Here is a 16159-nt window from a genome sequence, read left to right as displayed (position 1 = left end):
ATGTAATGGTGGTGGACCCGGAAGCTCACCTGCAGTCTCAGGTGTGGCGTGAGGGTGCACGTCTGAGTGTACACACAAGTGTGTGTCTCTGAAGGCAGCTCTCTGCAGCCACCCATACCTGAGTCAGCGTGATGGGAAAGGGGAAGCCCCCCGCCTGCTCCTCTTCAGGCTTCCAGGATCCTGAATATGGCACCCTGAACACCGGGGAGAGGCCTCCTCTGCTCTCAGAATCCCCCAACTCTATTGCCTGAGTCATGACCTCAACGTTTCCTCCTGTCCTCCTGCAGGAGGCCCTTCTGTACCCTGTACTGAGGCAGAGCTGGGCATACTCACTGCCAGGGGTGAAAGACGAGGTGGAAGGATGGGCAGAAAGCCCAGTGCTGCTGCTGCTGGAGAGCGGGGACAAGGTCAGCCCGAGGCTGGGCAAGCTGCCCAGTGCCACCAGAGGGAGCCTGGACTCCAGGAGAAGTGGACAGAACAGCTGGGCTGGAGGAAAAGGATGCACCCTGCACTGGGCCAAGTGCCGAGGGACCCCATCTGTCCCCTGGATCTCCTAGCATAGGCCAGGCCCCTGCCTACACACACACACACGACTCAATGTTCAAGTTCCTACAGAGTCCCTGAAGGTCATCTCAAGGGGAAACCTGGCTAGGGCTTGGTACTCATGTCTGGCCTGGAGCTTGGCCTCAGAGACTGGGATGGGGCTGGGGAGATGGACTGCCAGAAGCATAAAGAAGTCCCAGGAATATGCCAGAGGGCTAGGAACAAGTCAATCTTCCTCCTCAGAATTGGCCTCCCCAAGTCAGGGAAGACTTGAGTGTGGCCCATGTGCCACACGGGAGGCAGTCACGTACTGCCAGCCACGTACTGCCAGCCACGTACCGCCTGTGTAGACAGCCAACAGCAGGTTGACACCAAAGGAAGACACCCTAATAGCGAGGACACTCAGAGCCTCAAGCTACTGAGAGAAGGGCGAGACGTGCCAAGTGTGATGCTGAGCAGGAGACAGGGTCTCGTGGACTGGGGGTGGGCACAGCCTGCTGGCTCTGTCAACTGCTGCATTATTCTAGAACCACCTGCCTCCGTGACACCACCAGAATCCCAACCCTGGAGGTGCCCCAAGGGAGCTCCTCTAGGGATGAGGTGTGACTACAGCATGTAGAACTGAGGTCCCTGGGGCCAGGAGTTTGGCCTAGTGCTAGAATGCTTGCCTAGCATGCACGAAGACCCGGGTTCGATTCCTCGGTACCACATACATAGAAAAAAGCTGGAAGTGGTGCTGAGGTCAAGTGGTAGAGCTCTAGCCTTGAGAAAGTCCAAGGACAGTGCTCAGGCCCTGAGCTCAAGCCCAGGACTGGCAAAAAAAAAAAAGAACTTAAGTCCCTGCAAAGTGCTGGGGAGGCCAGAGGCTGGGGAGAGGACCCAGTCTTGAGGCTGAAGACCTCTTTTCTTAGTAAGCACCGGACCAGGCATTTTGTTACTAGACCAGAAAGACACGCAGCACGGGCGTCACCTGGTTTTCAGCACCTCCTGCATCCTCTGCTCCAGCTCGATCCGTCGCTGCCGCTCCCGGTCCAGCTCCTGCCGCAGCATCTCTGAGTTGGTTTCTTCTCGAAGCTTCCGGAGTTCCTCCTCTGTGGAGGGAACAGGTGAGCCGCGCTCACACCCTGGCCTCCAAGGTCTGCCATGGAGCAGCTCTCTGGCTCTGCTTCTGGGAGGAGCTAACAGCTGACTGGGGTCCTGGGGGGGGGGGGGGCGGGGGCGGGGATGGGAGCCCGACCGGAAGCAAGGATGAGGCCTTCTTTGCCTAGGCTCAAATAGTGGTGCAAAACAGACCCACAAAAGGCATTTGCCAAGCCACCAAAGCCCCGCAGGGCATCCCGAGCAGAGGCACAGACTCGCTCTGCTGGGCACCTGCATTCACCCAACACCTCCGTGCCTGGCAGGCTCCTGGAGGTGGTAGACAACACAGGGCCCAGCAATGGGGTGCAGGAAACTCTGGAAATCCCCCAACATGGTGAGATCAGAGACAAGCCTTAGCTGAGACAGGAGCAGGGCTGCAGGTGGCTGGGGAAGGGTACCGGGCAGAGGAAGGCAGGGATAGACTGGCAGCCTTGGGCCGGGAGTGTGGCCTAGTGGTAGAGTGCTTGCCTAGCATGCATGAAGACCCGGGTTCGATTCCTCAGTACCACATACATAGAAAAAAGCTGGAAGTGGTGCTGAGGCTCAGGTGGTAGAGCTCTAGCCTTGAGAAAATCCAAGGACAGTGCTCAGGCCCTGAGCTCAAACCCAGGACTGGGGAGAAAAAAAAAAAGAGCTGGGTGCGGTGGCTCACACCTGTAATCCTAGCTACTCAGGAAGCTGAGATCTGAGGATCGCAGTTCAAAGCCAACATGGGCACTAAAAAAGTCTGTGAGACTCTCATCTCCAATTAAGCATCAGAAAACTGGAAGTGGCACTGTGGCTCAACGGGTAGGGAGGTAGCCATGAGCTGAAGAGCTCAGGGACAACACCCAGGCCCAGGGTTCAAGTCTCATGAGGCAGGGGGTGCCATAAAGGGCAGCAGCCTTCAGGCTGCTCAGGTGAAGATGGCAGCCATTTCATAATCACTTCCTTTGTTTCTGAGCTGGCATGTGAGGACTCGTCCACACCATAGCCCCATGACACAGAGTCCATCCCGTCCACTCTGCCCACTCGGCAAGAGGACATGGGCACCCGAGCACATGGCCTCTCCTGCTCCCCTCACAGATGCAGGTTATCCATCCAAACTCTGTGGGACCACCTGTCCTCCTTGAGGCATCCAGTTCACTGGTGGATCCCTTCACTAGTACAGAACCAGGTGACCGGTCCTACCAGTCCCTGCGCTTGGTAGCCCGAGCACTGGCGGGCAGGGGTCAGGAGCAGGCAGTGTCTTAGAGGCAGAGTGGGCAGCCTCCTGGCATGGTGTTGGAAAGGAAGACACAGAACAAAGAAGGCACCAGGATGAACTGGATTCCACGCGGCCCCCATTTCCTTCTCACAGTGCTTCAACCACTGCCGGGGGAGAAGGGGGAGGGAACGCGTTCGCTGGCTGGCCACCGACGGTGTGCCATGCGGTAGGATTGCTGGAGACCAGGGCACGGAGCCCTGCCTTGTCCTGGCCTCTGTGGACACTGCCCTGAGGCCACTGAGAGTCCTGCCCACACCACATCTGAGGACCACCAGAAGTGGGGGTCACAGACCAGACCACAAGCCCTGACCTCCTCCCAATCTCCTCTGCCCCCAGCCCAGGCCCTCCACGGGGTGCTCTGGCTCTCTCACACACACACCCCCCACACACACCTCCACACCTCCATACACACCTCCACACACACACACACACACACACACACACACACACACACACACACACACACACACACACACACACACACACAGAGCTCCGCTCACACACACTCGGCTGGGAAGCCGACATGGATCAGCCGCTCTCTCAGGGGATGCCAACATGAGCCAAGGGGGAGCTGCCACACTGGGGCCGCCACTACGCTGGGCCCTGCCATGCTCTAGACTCACTGTGGCAAAGCTGTGTCTCCAGTGCAGGACCTGTCACCTCGGGCCCTTCCCCAGAGAGGGGTCACATGTTTGCCGGGGTGGGCTCAGACACAGGGCTGCTCCATCTCTGATGCTGTCCCCCTGTCTGTGTGTACACACACACACACACACACACACACACACACACACACACACACACACACTCCCCCACTCCCAGCACCCAGACCATCACTTCTGACCCTGGCCTGTGTGCAGATCAGATCAGCCTGGTGGCCTTCCCTCCCCACCCATGTGGAGACCCGCCCTCTGCCCACCCCCACCTCCTGCGAGGCACTGGGCTCTCCCAGCACTGGAAACAGGAAACCATGTGTTCCTTGCTGGCTACTGGGCTGGGCTGCTCCTGGATGTTTGCTCTTTCCTGGTGTCACTGAGCTAGAAAGGTAAGCACACCAGCCACTGGCTTACAGCACAGCAGGGGTGGGCCTGAGCCAGCTGGTGGTGCCACCAGGGGATGGTGGACATGGGTGGACATGGCAGTGAGAGGCACGGCGCCCGCCTACTGTGTGACTGGGTCACACCCAGGCTTCCAGGACCAGCGCAGGGCCAGCCCAGCCCGGCCCATCCCGATCTCAACCTGGCAGGGCCAGCCCAGGCCCGGCCCATCCTGAGAACTCAACCTGCTCGCTCAGCTGGTCTGTTCCCAACATGGAGATCAGCTGGGATTGCTGGGCTCCATTTCCTCTCAGTAGATGACCCCTGCAAGGCCAGGCGCTCACTCTGCAGCCGTGAGATCTAGCAGCCGGGCCCTGTGGGCCCGCCTCCACCCCACGGTGACATATTTAGGGCAGCACACAGTCGACTTTCCCGAGGACAAAAACAAAACAAATCCCCTATCACTGGCTTTTCTTTCTCTTCCCTGAGAGCAGGAATAGGAGGGCTGAATTCCTGCCAGAGGAAAGTGCTCAGCTAGGCATTCAAAAGGCGGCCTTGCCTCACGGGGTCTCCCCCAGCTGATGAGACCCCAAGGACCGCCCCTCCCCTGCCATGGCAGCTGGCTTTTATCCTCAGGGTGAATGGCTGTCTGGAGGGGCGGGACCCTAGCCAGGCCCCATCTCCCATCCTCCCACCCCCTCCAGGGGTGCCCCCCAAGTGCCCCCGGAACTAGACTGCCAGTGCCTGGGTGGCCCTGCCAATACAGTGCACTCACACGACCTTCAGACCCCATGCTGAAAGGCGTCATGAAGGCCAGCCAGCCACATGTGCCATGCTGCAGGAGCCACTGAGGCCCTCTGCCACACATCCTAGGGTAACGTGTGTGACCTCAGAATCCAGGCTGCAGCTTCTGGAGCCTCACCTCATGGTGGCCGAGCCACAGGTCGGGAGCTGCAGTAAGTCACAGCCAGCACATTACACTGTGGCACCAGCCCGGGCCCAGGGCTGGCCACAAAGGCTCAGAGCAGTCAGCTGACATGGTTAACCACTGAAGACAGCCAGGGATCTGCAGGGGGCCAGGGAAGACAGGAGGCCTGCTTGAGCCGAGTCTGTCCCCAAATTTTCCAAGTCCCAGGGATACACGGTAGAAGATAATTTTGTGCCATAATCAAGAAGTTCCCATTCCAGGCTTCTGCTCAACCCAGCATCAGTGCCAACAACCAGCCATCCAATTAACAGGGAGGCAAGCCAGGCCACTCAGGGTGACACTGCAGGAAAACCGGGGCATCCTCATGAGGCCAACCCACCCCCACCCCTGTGAGAGCAATGGGGAAGCAAAAATGACAGGGAGAGGGCAGAGACAGGGGACACTGAGCCAGGGATGCCCACGGGCCACAGGGTCTCAACAAGCCTGCAGGAGAAGGGCAGGTAGCCTGCTTGCCCTCGACTCTGGGGCCCTAACCCTCCCTCCACGTTCTGTGGGGGTGTACAGGAGCCACCCCACCCCTGTGTGGCTGTGGCTCGTGGACACCCAGCCGGCCTCAGTGCCACCCAGCCAGCAGGGAGGCTGCAGGGGGAGGAAGGAGAGCAGCTTTGGGGCTATTTTTAAACCTGCAAAAGTGGAACTCTCAAGCAAGAGAGCCCCTCTTGGCATACAATCCAACCAGCCCAGCCTCTGCCAGAAATAAAATCAAGTGATAATCCTTAAATAAAACTCCTTCCCATCCAGCCAGAAGTGCAAGCTGGGGAGGGACGCCCAAAGGAACAGAGTGCTGTTAGGCCTGGCCACCTGGAGCCTGGACACTGGGCCCTCGTGAACTCTCCTCTCCCAAGGCTGGAGGCCTGGCTCCAATGGTACAGCACCTGCCTGGCCCAGGCTGGCTTTGAACCTTGAGCCTCAGATCTTAGCCTCCTGAGTAGCTAGGATAACAGGTGTGAGCCAGGGTGCCCAGAAGTTCTCCCCCCTTCCCCTCTCTCTTTAACCTCCATCATCACGATGAACTCTAGAAGGCAAAGCCCTGTCCTTCCCCAAATGGACCAAGGGCCCCACCCCCTCCTGTTGCAGCAGCAAGGTGGTATGGGCTCCCTCCACCTCCCCACTCTGGGGCGGGGGCTGCCCTCACAGGAAATGCCTTCCTCTGCACACGGCCTCCAGCCACATTCTCCTCGCAGAGGCCACTTCACAGACTGGAGAGCAAGGGGGCCAGTAATCAAGCTGCCGCCGGGTCGGGGCATTTCTACTCTAACAGGACCGGCTGCTGCTCCAACTCCGCTGCGTCCCCATGTCACCATACTCGGAAACTGCTTCTGGGGCTGGGCTACCACGTACACTGGGATCCCCCTCCCTTGGGACTCCAGCTAGGGGAGTCCAGCGGGGTCCGGTGGGGGTCACCCACCGCCTCCCTTCAGTGTGAGATGGAGACATAGCCCCGGCTGCTGCAGCCTATGGCTGGACTTGGACCCTGGTACCAGGGAGCTGGAAGACTGGAGCATTCAAAAGCTGGGGTTTCAGTCCCCTCCCTCTGCCCCATCCCATCCCCTCTCTCTTTCCACACAGCCAGCAGCCCCAGTGCCTTCTCAAAGCATATGGCTCCTCATTAAACACCTAATTCCTGCTCAGCTTGGACTGGGGAACACGAAAGGGGACCCCTCACCTTCAGGAAGGGGAAGATGGAGGCAGAGCACCCACATTAGGGGTCAAAACTGACAAGGGAAAATGCTAAACAGGATGGGAAAAGAAGGAAGGGTTAGCTGGAGGTTGGGCTCTGGATAGTACCCGGTGTGGTCTTGAAGGATGTGTAGAGGACAGTCCAGTAAAAGGAATAGCCACTTTATCCATCTTACCATCCATTATCCATCCATCTATCATCCATCCATCTATCCATCCATCCATCCATCCATTACCCATCATACATCATCATCCATTCACCCATCTATCTATCCATTATCTATCATCCATTCACTCATCCTACCACCCATCATCCTACCACTCCTCCATTATCCATCATCCATCCATCCATCCATCCATCCATCATCCATCCATCCATCCATCAATCCATCCATCATCCATCCACCCATCATCCATCCACCCATCCATCCACCCATCATCCATCCATCCATCCATCCATCATCCATCATCCATCCATCCACCCACCCATCCATCCATCCATCATCTACCCATCCATCCACCCACCCATCCATCATCCATCCATCCATCCATTAACATCATCATCCTATCCACACAGTCATCTATTCAATCAGCCACCTTCCTGCCTACTCATTCATCCATCCATTTGTCCATCATGCAAACATACATGCATACATGCATGCATACATACAAACATACACTCAGATGTATACTGAGCTCTGAGCAGCTGTCAGTCTCTAGGTCCAAGCTGTTGGAATTTCCAAATAAAGGGACAGCGACCTCCACCACCACCTGCAGGAGCCCAGCGAGTGAAGGGGACAAGTGAAGCAATGACATGTGCCCACAGTGCTGTCCTGCACTGAATACATGCTGCCTACTGCACCTCAATCACATTGCATGGACACCCCACTAGCACAGCTCGGGCCAGGCGAGAGCCAATGGGACAGCGGTGGTTCCAGCACCCCATGGAAGCACCGTTGGGTGGTACTGCTGGACCCCAGGATCTGGAGCCATCAGCACAGCCTCCCTCCGCCCTCCCCCTCCCCCTAGCGGAGCAGGGCAGTGCTAAGCACTAGGGTCTCTCCCAGGGTGCAGGTCCGAAGGTCTCCTGGCCTTGCCTGGCCAAAACAAGTCTCAATGCCAAACATCCCCAGCGAAGACTGAGATGGCGGATGTCCATCGGGCAAGAGAAGTGATTCAGATTTTGTTTTCTCTTGAGACGCTTGGGATGGAAGGGAAGCTGCATGCATGCCAGGCATGTGCTCTACGACCAACCCACACCCCCGGCCCGAGAAACGTGGAGTTCTGAGCACTGGGAGGCACACCTTCGTGTCCTTGGGTGCCAATGTCATCCTTTTCATCTACCCTCTCACTCACTGTCCTCACTGCCCACCAAGCTGGGGGCAGAACCGGGCCCACCCATGTGACCTGCAAAGCAGCATCAGGAGGCCAGTGCCAGGGGACACCACAGGCACGGAGGTTCAGGGGCAGAGAAGTCTGGCCAGCAGGTCTGTGTCTGTCTCATCTCCGCTGGATGCACTGACAGCTCCCAAGACCCTCTGCTTTCAGAAGGCTGAAGGGGCGGGGACCGACAGTGTCAATCATCCCTGGAACTCCATGTTGGGCAGGACCCTTCCCTTGAGTCTGTGCATCCCGGGGGAGGTCCTGGTGCCTTCTGAAGCAGCTAGCCCTCTCTGACCCGCTTCTTTCAAAAGGCCCCGTACAGGGCCACTCTGCCCCCAGAATCCCAGAGCAGGAGGGGCTTCCAGGAGCACTGGTGTACCCCACGTCAGAGTACCATCATGCACGGTGCGTGAGCTCCAGGAAGAGCACAGCACAGTGATAGGGAGTGATGGGGAGGCTTCCACACCCAGCAGTCCCCTGAAAAATGCCTCCAAAGTCCAATTCCATCCAGGCTGCTTTTGGGTGGATGCAGGGTGTGTGTGCCTTACAATACGGGAGATCTCAGTTCGGGGCCCTCAGCCACAGCTGATCAATAACTTCACACTCGGGTACAGAAACCACAGAATACAGTGTATTTCGCTCAGAAAGAAACAAGCCATTGAAGTACATCTCAGGCTGAGAACAGACGATGCTTTTAATTTATTCATGCACTTCTTAACCAATTCAGGTTCCTCCCTTCAGCCTTGGCTGGGTCACTGCCCCTTCACCCTCTTCATCCTGCCTCGTTTTCTCACAGCAACACTTGTACTCTTCAATATTTGATAACTGCAGAAGCCTACATATACCTCATCTATTTCCTCTCCTCTATATAAAAAAGAAAAAAAGATGGCAGTCTGCAGGCTGTGCAGTGTAACTTCCACCTCCGGCTTTTCTGTAGTCAACTGTCACCAGGCTCAGGTCACAAAAATAAGTCCCACTCGTAGGCTCAGGGCCCAGAGCCTCCTTTAGCTAACAGCAACCACCAAAGCTGATGACAGAATAACCGTCAATCAGTAGGGAACAGGCAGGATAAACCATGCCACCGCCAAAGTCCAGTGATGGGGCAGGGTACCAGTGACTCACACCTGCAATCCTCGCTGCCTGGGAAGCTGAGAAGGGGAGAATTGAAGTTCAAGACCAGCCCAGGCCAGAAAAGTTACCCATTGCTTGATGGAGTGGCATACATATCTTAAGCCATATGGGAGGCTGAGATCGGGAAGCGGTGGTTCCTGGCTAGCCCAGACTTTTCGGAAAAGTCCATGAGACTTCACCTCCACGGAGGGAAGCTGGGTGTGGTAGCACTGACTCCCTTGTATTTCCAGCTGTGACAAAAATCTAAACAGGCAGATCACAGTCCAGGCGCACACCTACCTTTAAAATGGTCAGCCAAAAAGGCTGGGGTGGGGTTCAGCAGCAGAGCACCTGCCTAGCAAGGACAGGTCCTAAGTTCAAATCTCAGTGCTGAAAAAAAAAAATCAGTGGATGAAATTAGTAAATAATCAAAAGAAAATCTGTCATAGGGGAATGGAGGAAAGTGATCTAGCAGTGCATGAAGAAAAACTCATCTTCTCAAAATATATTCTGATTTCAAAGCCAGGTATCGTCTTTATTCTTGAGACAGGGTCTCCCTTTGTTACTTAGGCTGAGGTCAAACTCTTGAGCTCAAGTGATCATCTTGCCCCAGTCCTCTCCAGTCCTAGCGCTGCAGAACTGTCCTCCTCAAACAACTTTAAACAGCATGAGAATTGAAAAGAACTTCTGACCCCGAGCATAGTAAGACGACATCACACATTTCCTGATGGAATGAGCCCAAGACACCACAACATCGCTGAAGCTGGGGACTCGTCTACGCACAGGACAAACACAAACTGAGGACATGCCACCAAAAGGCGGACTCTTGCTCTTCTACAACACCCAGATCCGGAAATACAGAAGGCCTGAGCACCTGCTCTGGGGAAGAGGAGTCCGAGGAGACGAGGTGGGACACAACCCACGACGCAGGGCTGGCCTTTGCTGGGCAGATACCCATGGAACAACACCACACTGGAAGGTATCAGCACTGAACCGGTGCTAACTTACTGGCCTTCCCGAGGTGCTGACCTTGTTTCTGGGAAACACAGCAGAGTAGTCCTAACTCAGGGTTCAGTGTCAGCAACTGACCCTCAGGAATCCCAGAAAAAAATATAGATGGACAAACGGATGAACGAACAGATGCCTGGATGGATGGATGGACAAGTGGATGGGTGATGGATAGATCAAGTGAAAGAATGGATGGATGGAGTTTAGATGGATAGCAGTACGTGTGTGTGTGTGTATGTGTGTGTGTGTAGGTAGATGGTCAGATGTGTGAATGAACGGGGAAAGGATGGGCTGGTAGATAAAAGACAGACATGATAAAATATTAACCTTAGAGGAATAACTGTATAAAAAATACATGCAAGTTTTATGCTACTTTTGTAACTTTCCTTTAAGTCTAAAGTTGGGTCACAGAGAAAGTAAAAAAGAAAACAAAGACAACCTCTGAACATCTAAAGTGCAGAGAAACGGATGGAGCCAGGCTTACGCTGCCTGGGTAGCAGTCAGGCGGGGGAGTTCCTGTGAAGGATGGTCAAATCCAGCAGTGCACCCCCGCCTGTGGAGGCCACGAGGGGGTAGGCACTAAATCCAAGTGTGCTTAGTCATCTGATGGTTGGTGGCGGTCCCTCAGGGTGCCGAGATTTACATGTGCTTTCATAATGTAACAGAAACAAACAGGGAGGGCTGGTATCCCAGGAACCGGGGTGAAGGTCCAGTGAGATGTGAGTTTCCATCAGGTTGTGTGATGGACCCCCAGGTGCTGGCTCTGGCCAGATCAGGACACAGTGCCCAGCCAGTGCAGGAAGCCCCCTGCCTGCCACCGGAGGTCTCCAGCACAAGGAACCAGGGATGCTTTCATACACAGTTCCTTTCAGGACTGGGACAGGTTAGGTTTATAACAAAGCTGAATATGTTGTCACCCTGAAAAGGACTCAGAAACCAACCCTGCATCTCCCACATCCCACAGCCAGAACTGCGAGAACCCCAGCAAGTCATAACCGCATGACCAAAACCTATCAGGGTGCACTGATCCATGACCCAAGGATGGTAATAAAACCCTCACCATCACCCTCACTGTTCAACTCATTAGTTTAGAACTGGAGAGTAAAGGGGGGACATCAAGCATGTGTCCTGCACCCCCACATACAATGACAGCCAAACAACCAGCAGGGGAGTTTGTTTTCAGAAATGTGGGGGTGAGTCAAAGGAGCGTGAATGGCGAAAGCAGAAAATGAACACGCTGCAGTGGCTGCCAGGAGATGAGTCTCAGTAATAACGAGCCAGGCTGTTATCTGTGAAATAGTCCACACCCACGCCCACACCCACGTCCACACCCACATCCATGCCCACCAGCGGATGTCCTCCCCAAGCACCCATCAAATTCTGGGACATGCTGACCGCACACAGACACTGTCAGCAGGTGGCCCCGTCACTAATCAGAGTGACCAGAGAGAGAATCTGCAGTCAAGACGGAGATTCACACAGCTACCACCCCTAATCCTCGTGAGTGTCACTTCAAAGGGAGTTGTCAAAAATATGAAAGGACTACCAGGCAATTTAAGCTTGAGTCTGGTATCTGACAAAATCAAAGAAAAGCCATTTTTCATTTTACTTAGTATACTGGACACGCAGCTTTTGTCTTTAAAACATCATGAGCTACCTCGTAAAATATTTACAGATGAAATGATAGGGTGCTGGCTGGGGTTTGTCCAAAATACTCTGGGAGGGAGGGGGAAGAAGACAGCCTGGCCCAGAACCAACTCCTGTTATGGACATGAGCAAGAGCTCTATTTCTACGAATGCTTGAAATTTTCCAGAATTAAGAAGCACTGCCTGCACAAGGCATGGCTGGATCCCCCATGCCAGCCCCAGCCACGGCAGAGGCAGAGTTTGGGAAGATCAGGGTTCGAGGCTCTATCTCAATCAGTAAGCTGAGTGTGGAGGCCCGGGCCTCTGATCCCAGCTATGCAGGCACCATGCATGCAGCCAAGGATGGCAATCCAGCTTGGCCCCAGACAAAAGTACAAGATCTTTTCTGAAAAATAAAGCTAGAAAGGTCTAGAGCCCTTGATGTAGGCATAAGTCCCTTAAACCAAACTATCACTGTGATACCCACAGGTATCGTGATGAACTCTACATGTTAAGAGCCGCCACGAAGTGGCAAAACTGAGGACAGACCTGTGGGTCCCGCCGTGAGATGTCCCCTTGCACACTCTTCGGTCCCAGGGAGCTGTCAGTCCCATGAGTTCTCTCTGCCCCTCAGCCCCCCTCCCACAATGGGACACAGCAGGCTTCGTTCTGCACTTTCACCGTGTTTCTCAGAGAACCAGAGAACCTCATATGGGTCACCCATTGCAGTGACCCCAAATCCAAGCCTTTGCTCTGTGCAATTCACAGTGACCAAATCCAGGCACACAACTGATGCCGCCTCTTCCTGCACTTTCTTCCTAAGCACATACCATCGCTACCATGGCAATAGCAGTTATGACACAGTGTCCCACAGCATCAAATGCACAGGCGCTGGGGCCGCCCCTTATATTCAGAAGACTTCATTAGCAGTAGGGTGACGATGACTTTAGTTAGCTCTATGCCTCAGTTTCTCCACCTGTAAGACTAGATGGAGATGGAGGAGGAGGAGGAGGAGGAGGAGGAAGAGGAGGAAGAGGAGGAAGAGGGATGAAAAGTGAGATGTTAATGGAAGCCAGCCCGCAGGGCACCCATGAGGTCTTCATGATCCTCTCTGCTCACAGTCCCAGAGGCCAGGGCCCCATGAGCGGCCAGCAGGTGATGATGCCCAGTGCCCACTATGCAGATAATGGAGACCCCAGTACCTCCGCTCTTCTGGCCGTGTAAATAACTACAACACAGAGCTCCCCAAATTCTCAGTGAACCAGGCAAAGCATGCCAAATCCACCCAAACTCTCCAGATTCTCCAGAGCGTTTCTTTCTTTGTCCTGAGACTCTGCCTGACCTCACCTGCCAATCCCAGGCCAGGGCTGCACTTTGTGGAATCAATGGTCATGTGTGGACTTCTGAACCCATGGATCCACACAGGCGCATACCTGTTCTCACCCCAGACCCAATGGCAGAGCTCCTGACGGCACAGTCGAGAGCGAGAGGCCACCTGTCCCCTGCCAGCTCTTTGGGTACTCACGGAGGAAGTGCTTCTCCAGTAAGGCGATTTCCAGGTGACCCTTGATCTCATTCAGCCGATCAAACTCTGTCCTGCTAAAGTCCTGGACCCCTGCGGCCATGATGAGGGTCCCTGGGCCAGCCTGGAAGACAAACGCCAGGAGCTCAAAGGATGCTGAACACGCGTCCCCAGCCCACACCAGTCAGTTCCACAGGGCTGAGGCCGTGGACCTGAAAGGGACGGCAGCCTCAGAGCCCAGGACACAGGGTGGCACGACCACCACAGGGCTCCCGTCCACACCGGCCTGACTCGGGCCACATGCTCCGCAGTGAGGCTGGCACCAGCCACTCTGCATCTCAGGCCACGTGGACATCCATGGAGGCCACCAACGGTCAACTTGCAGAACAGACACAAAGTGAAAACTTGGGGAGTCTCTGCTCTGAACTTCCTGCTGATGCCATGTGGTTTGTTTGTTTGTTTTTTTGCCAGTCCTGGGCTTGAGCTCAGGGCCTGAGCACTGTCCTTGGTCTTTCTCAAGGCTAGAGCTCTACCACTTGAGCCTCAGCACCACTTCTGGCTTTTTGCTATCTATGTATGTGGGGTACTGAGGAATTGAACCCAGCTCTTCGTGCATGCTAGGCAAGCACTCTACCACTAGGCCAAACTCCCGGCCCTGCCATGTGGTTTTCGCCTGCAGAGAGAAGTTGTGGCCAGCACCCTCAGAGCATGCAAGGAGCAGCCAGAGCTATGTTCATCTCACAGGCATGCCCCCACCATAGGAGAACAAAACAAGTGGAGCCAGGCCTGGGAGGGACCAGGCTGAGCAGACTCTAAACCTAGGTCTCCACACCCTTGGAGACCTAGTCCTGTCCTGGTGATGGCGGGAAAGGAATGAGGCCAGGCCTGCCTAGGCTGCGTGTGGGTGGGCATGTGGGCACGAGGGCATGTGTGTGGGGGGGCCATGTGGGCATGCATCAGCAGGTGCTTACCCCATCGCCTTGCATGGCAGCCTCCTGCTGCTGACCCCATGAGAAATGGCATACAGGGCCCTGTGCCAGCGACAGTGGGGGCTGGCTTCACCCAGTTGGGTGCCAGATCTCTCCTCTGGACTAGGTGACAGAAGCATGTGTGGACAGGTCAGCCAGGGGCGGCACCGTGGATGCTCCATGCACTCTTATCACTTCCCCAGAGACTGCAGACTGGAGTCAAGGGGCTGATGGGAGCCAGGGGTTCTGGGCCAGGGCCTCCTGGCCTGCAGCTCTCCTGCCCTGGGTGCCCAGCTCACTTTCAGCTGCTCTGGTTATCAGGGCACCATTCCTAGGGCTTGGCAGGGTGGCGCATGGAGACGGGTCAGAGGCCCCATAGGTGCCTCTAAGCGCACCCCTCTATTGCTGACAGGCAAGGCCCACGAGTGGGTGCTCCGATCTGCCCATGGGCTGGAGGCACTCCCCAGGACCACCCGCCTCTCCTCCTGGGCTCTGCCAGGGCCGATCGGACCCTGGTCCGTGCTCTGAGCAGACTCCCACAGAGCTTGCAATCGGAGGTGAGCTAGATGGGCCTCAGCTCAGAGCCACGGCCCGGATGTCAGAGTCTACACATCCGTCCAGCCAGCAGCAGACAAGCTCGCAGCGCCTAGGAAAAGGAGGTTCTCTGACACCTGAGCAGGCAGTGGCCAGCAGACAGTGTGTCCCCGTCCAGTTGTGGGGGGCACTGCAAACCCTGCACCAAGACCCCAACACGGTAGCTGTCAGTCCCCAGCCCTTATCTTCCGACCAACCCCTAATGTGTTAGACGGGCAAACAAGTGCCTAGCGTATGCTCCAAAACCATGCAAAATGGTTCAGGGGGTGGAGTCAAGGCAGGGAGGCCAGGAGGGGCGGGGAGATGGGCGAGTCGTACATGGGGGATTGGAGGCTCATGTTCCAGTACGCTGGACACTTGGGGCATTTTCTACTCCCAGAAAGGAAGGGGAAGCAATGTGCCCCCCACACACACTTGGTGCCACCTGCATACCGTGGGCAGTCCTGGCCACCTGACCAACGACGCAGGCTCTGTGCTTAGCTCCTCCTCCGCCCCCTCCCACCCCCAGCTCCCCGGGCCATGTCCAGGACCCAGGGTGTACATTCTAGTGTACATGCTGGTCACCTCATCTCCGTCCCCGGGGCCTCGTTCTCATGTGTGAGTCATAAGGAGGCGCCTGCCCCCAGCTGGTGAGGCGAGGCTGTCTGGAGGAGGAGGTCATAAATGTTAGATTGAAATGCGATCCGATCCGACCTGGCAGCCTGGGAGCTCACGGCCCTGGTCCTCCCTCTCTACCTTCCTTCCCCTGCCCCACTCTTGTTGCCCTCTCACCTGACCTTCAATGTCACCAGCAGGGCCACCTTCACAGGTACAGGCTCTGAAGAGTTCACTCTTTTTGCCCCTGAAACCTGAGTGCCATACCTGACCTGTATGCTGTCCCCCCCTGCTGTGACACCTGCAGCAGGTGGCTTAGGGGAACCAGGCCAGAGGCTGGCCTAGGAGTGCAACTGAGGCCTGGCCAGGAGACCCCAGGGGCAGGAACCAAGTTCTCTCCCATGCCCCCGCCCAGGTAGTACCACACACCATGCAGCCACCTACCCTGCCCGGAGACTGGATTTGCCCATGATAGATCTCAGAGAGTCCCCTTTCTCTTGGGCCTGCACCTCCTGGAGACTGGTCTGCTGCCAGGGTACCAGTCACTTAACCTCACACAGTCCCCACACAGCCTATCCAGGGAGAGGAAGGAAGGGAGCGGAAGTCGGCTGGAAGCTGGGCATCTAAGCTTCCCAAGGCCAACTGCAATTGAAGGCAATTCCCAGGGAATGTGTTCCACAGTCCCAAATCCAAACAGCACCCCTCCCCCATGACCAGGCCGTC

At 55.9% G+C, this 16159-nt stretch overlaps 1 protein-coding gene across 1 annotated transcript in view; it reads right to left on the bottom strand.

Moving 5' to 3' along the window:
* Gramd4 (GRAM domain containing 4) overlaps nucleotides 1-16159 on the bottom strand; it is a 58944-nt gene that overhangs the window by 15405 nt on the left and 27380 nt on the right. Inside the window, exons 3-4 of the mRNA XM_090328899.1 lie at nucleotides 13284-13404; nucleotides 1514-1634 (exon numbers count right to left, since the gene is read on the bottom strand). Coding sequence (XP_090185025.1) covers nucleotides 1514-1634; nucleotides 13284-13404 — 242 coding nt within the window. The remainder of the gene's footprint in view (nucleotides 1-1513; nucleotides 1635-13283; nucleotides 13405-16159) is intronic.

This window comes from Megascapheus bottae, chromosome 2, assembly GCF_031878675.1.
Source record: "Megascapheus bottae isolate mThoBot1 chromosome 2, mThoBot2.hap1, whole genome shotgun sequence".
NCBI classification, from domain to species: domain Eukaryota; kingdom Metazoa; phylum Chordata; class Mammalia; order Rodentia; family Geomyidae; genus Megascapheus; species Megascapheus bottae.
The sequence above is the reverse complement of the archived record's forward strand: the minus strand, read 5'-3'. Positions and strand labels throughout refer to the sequence as shown.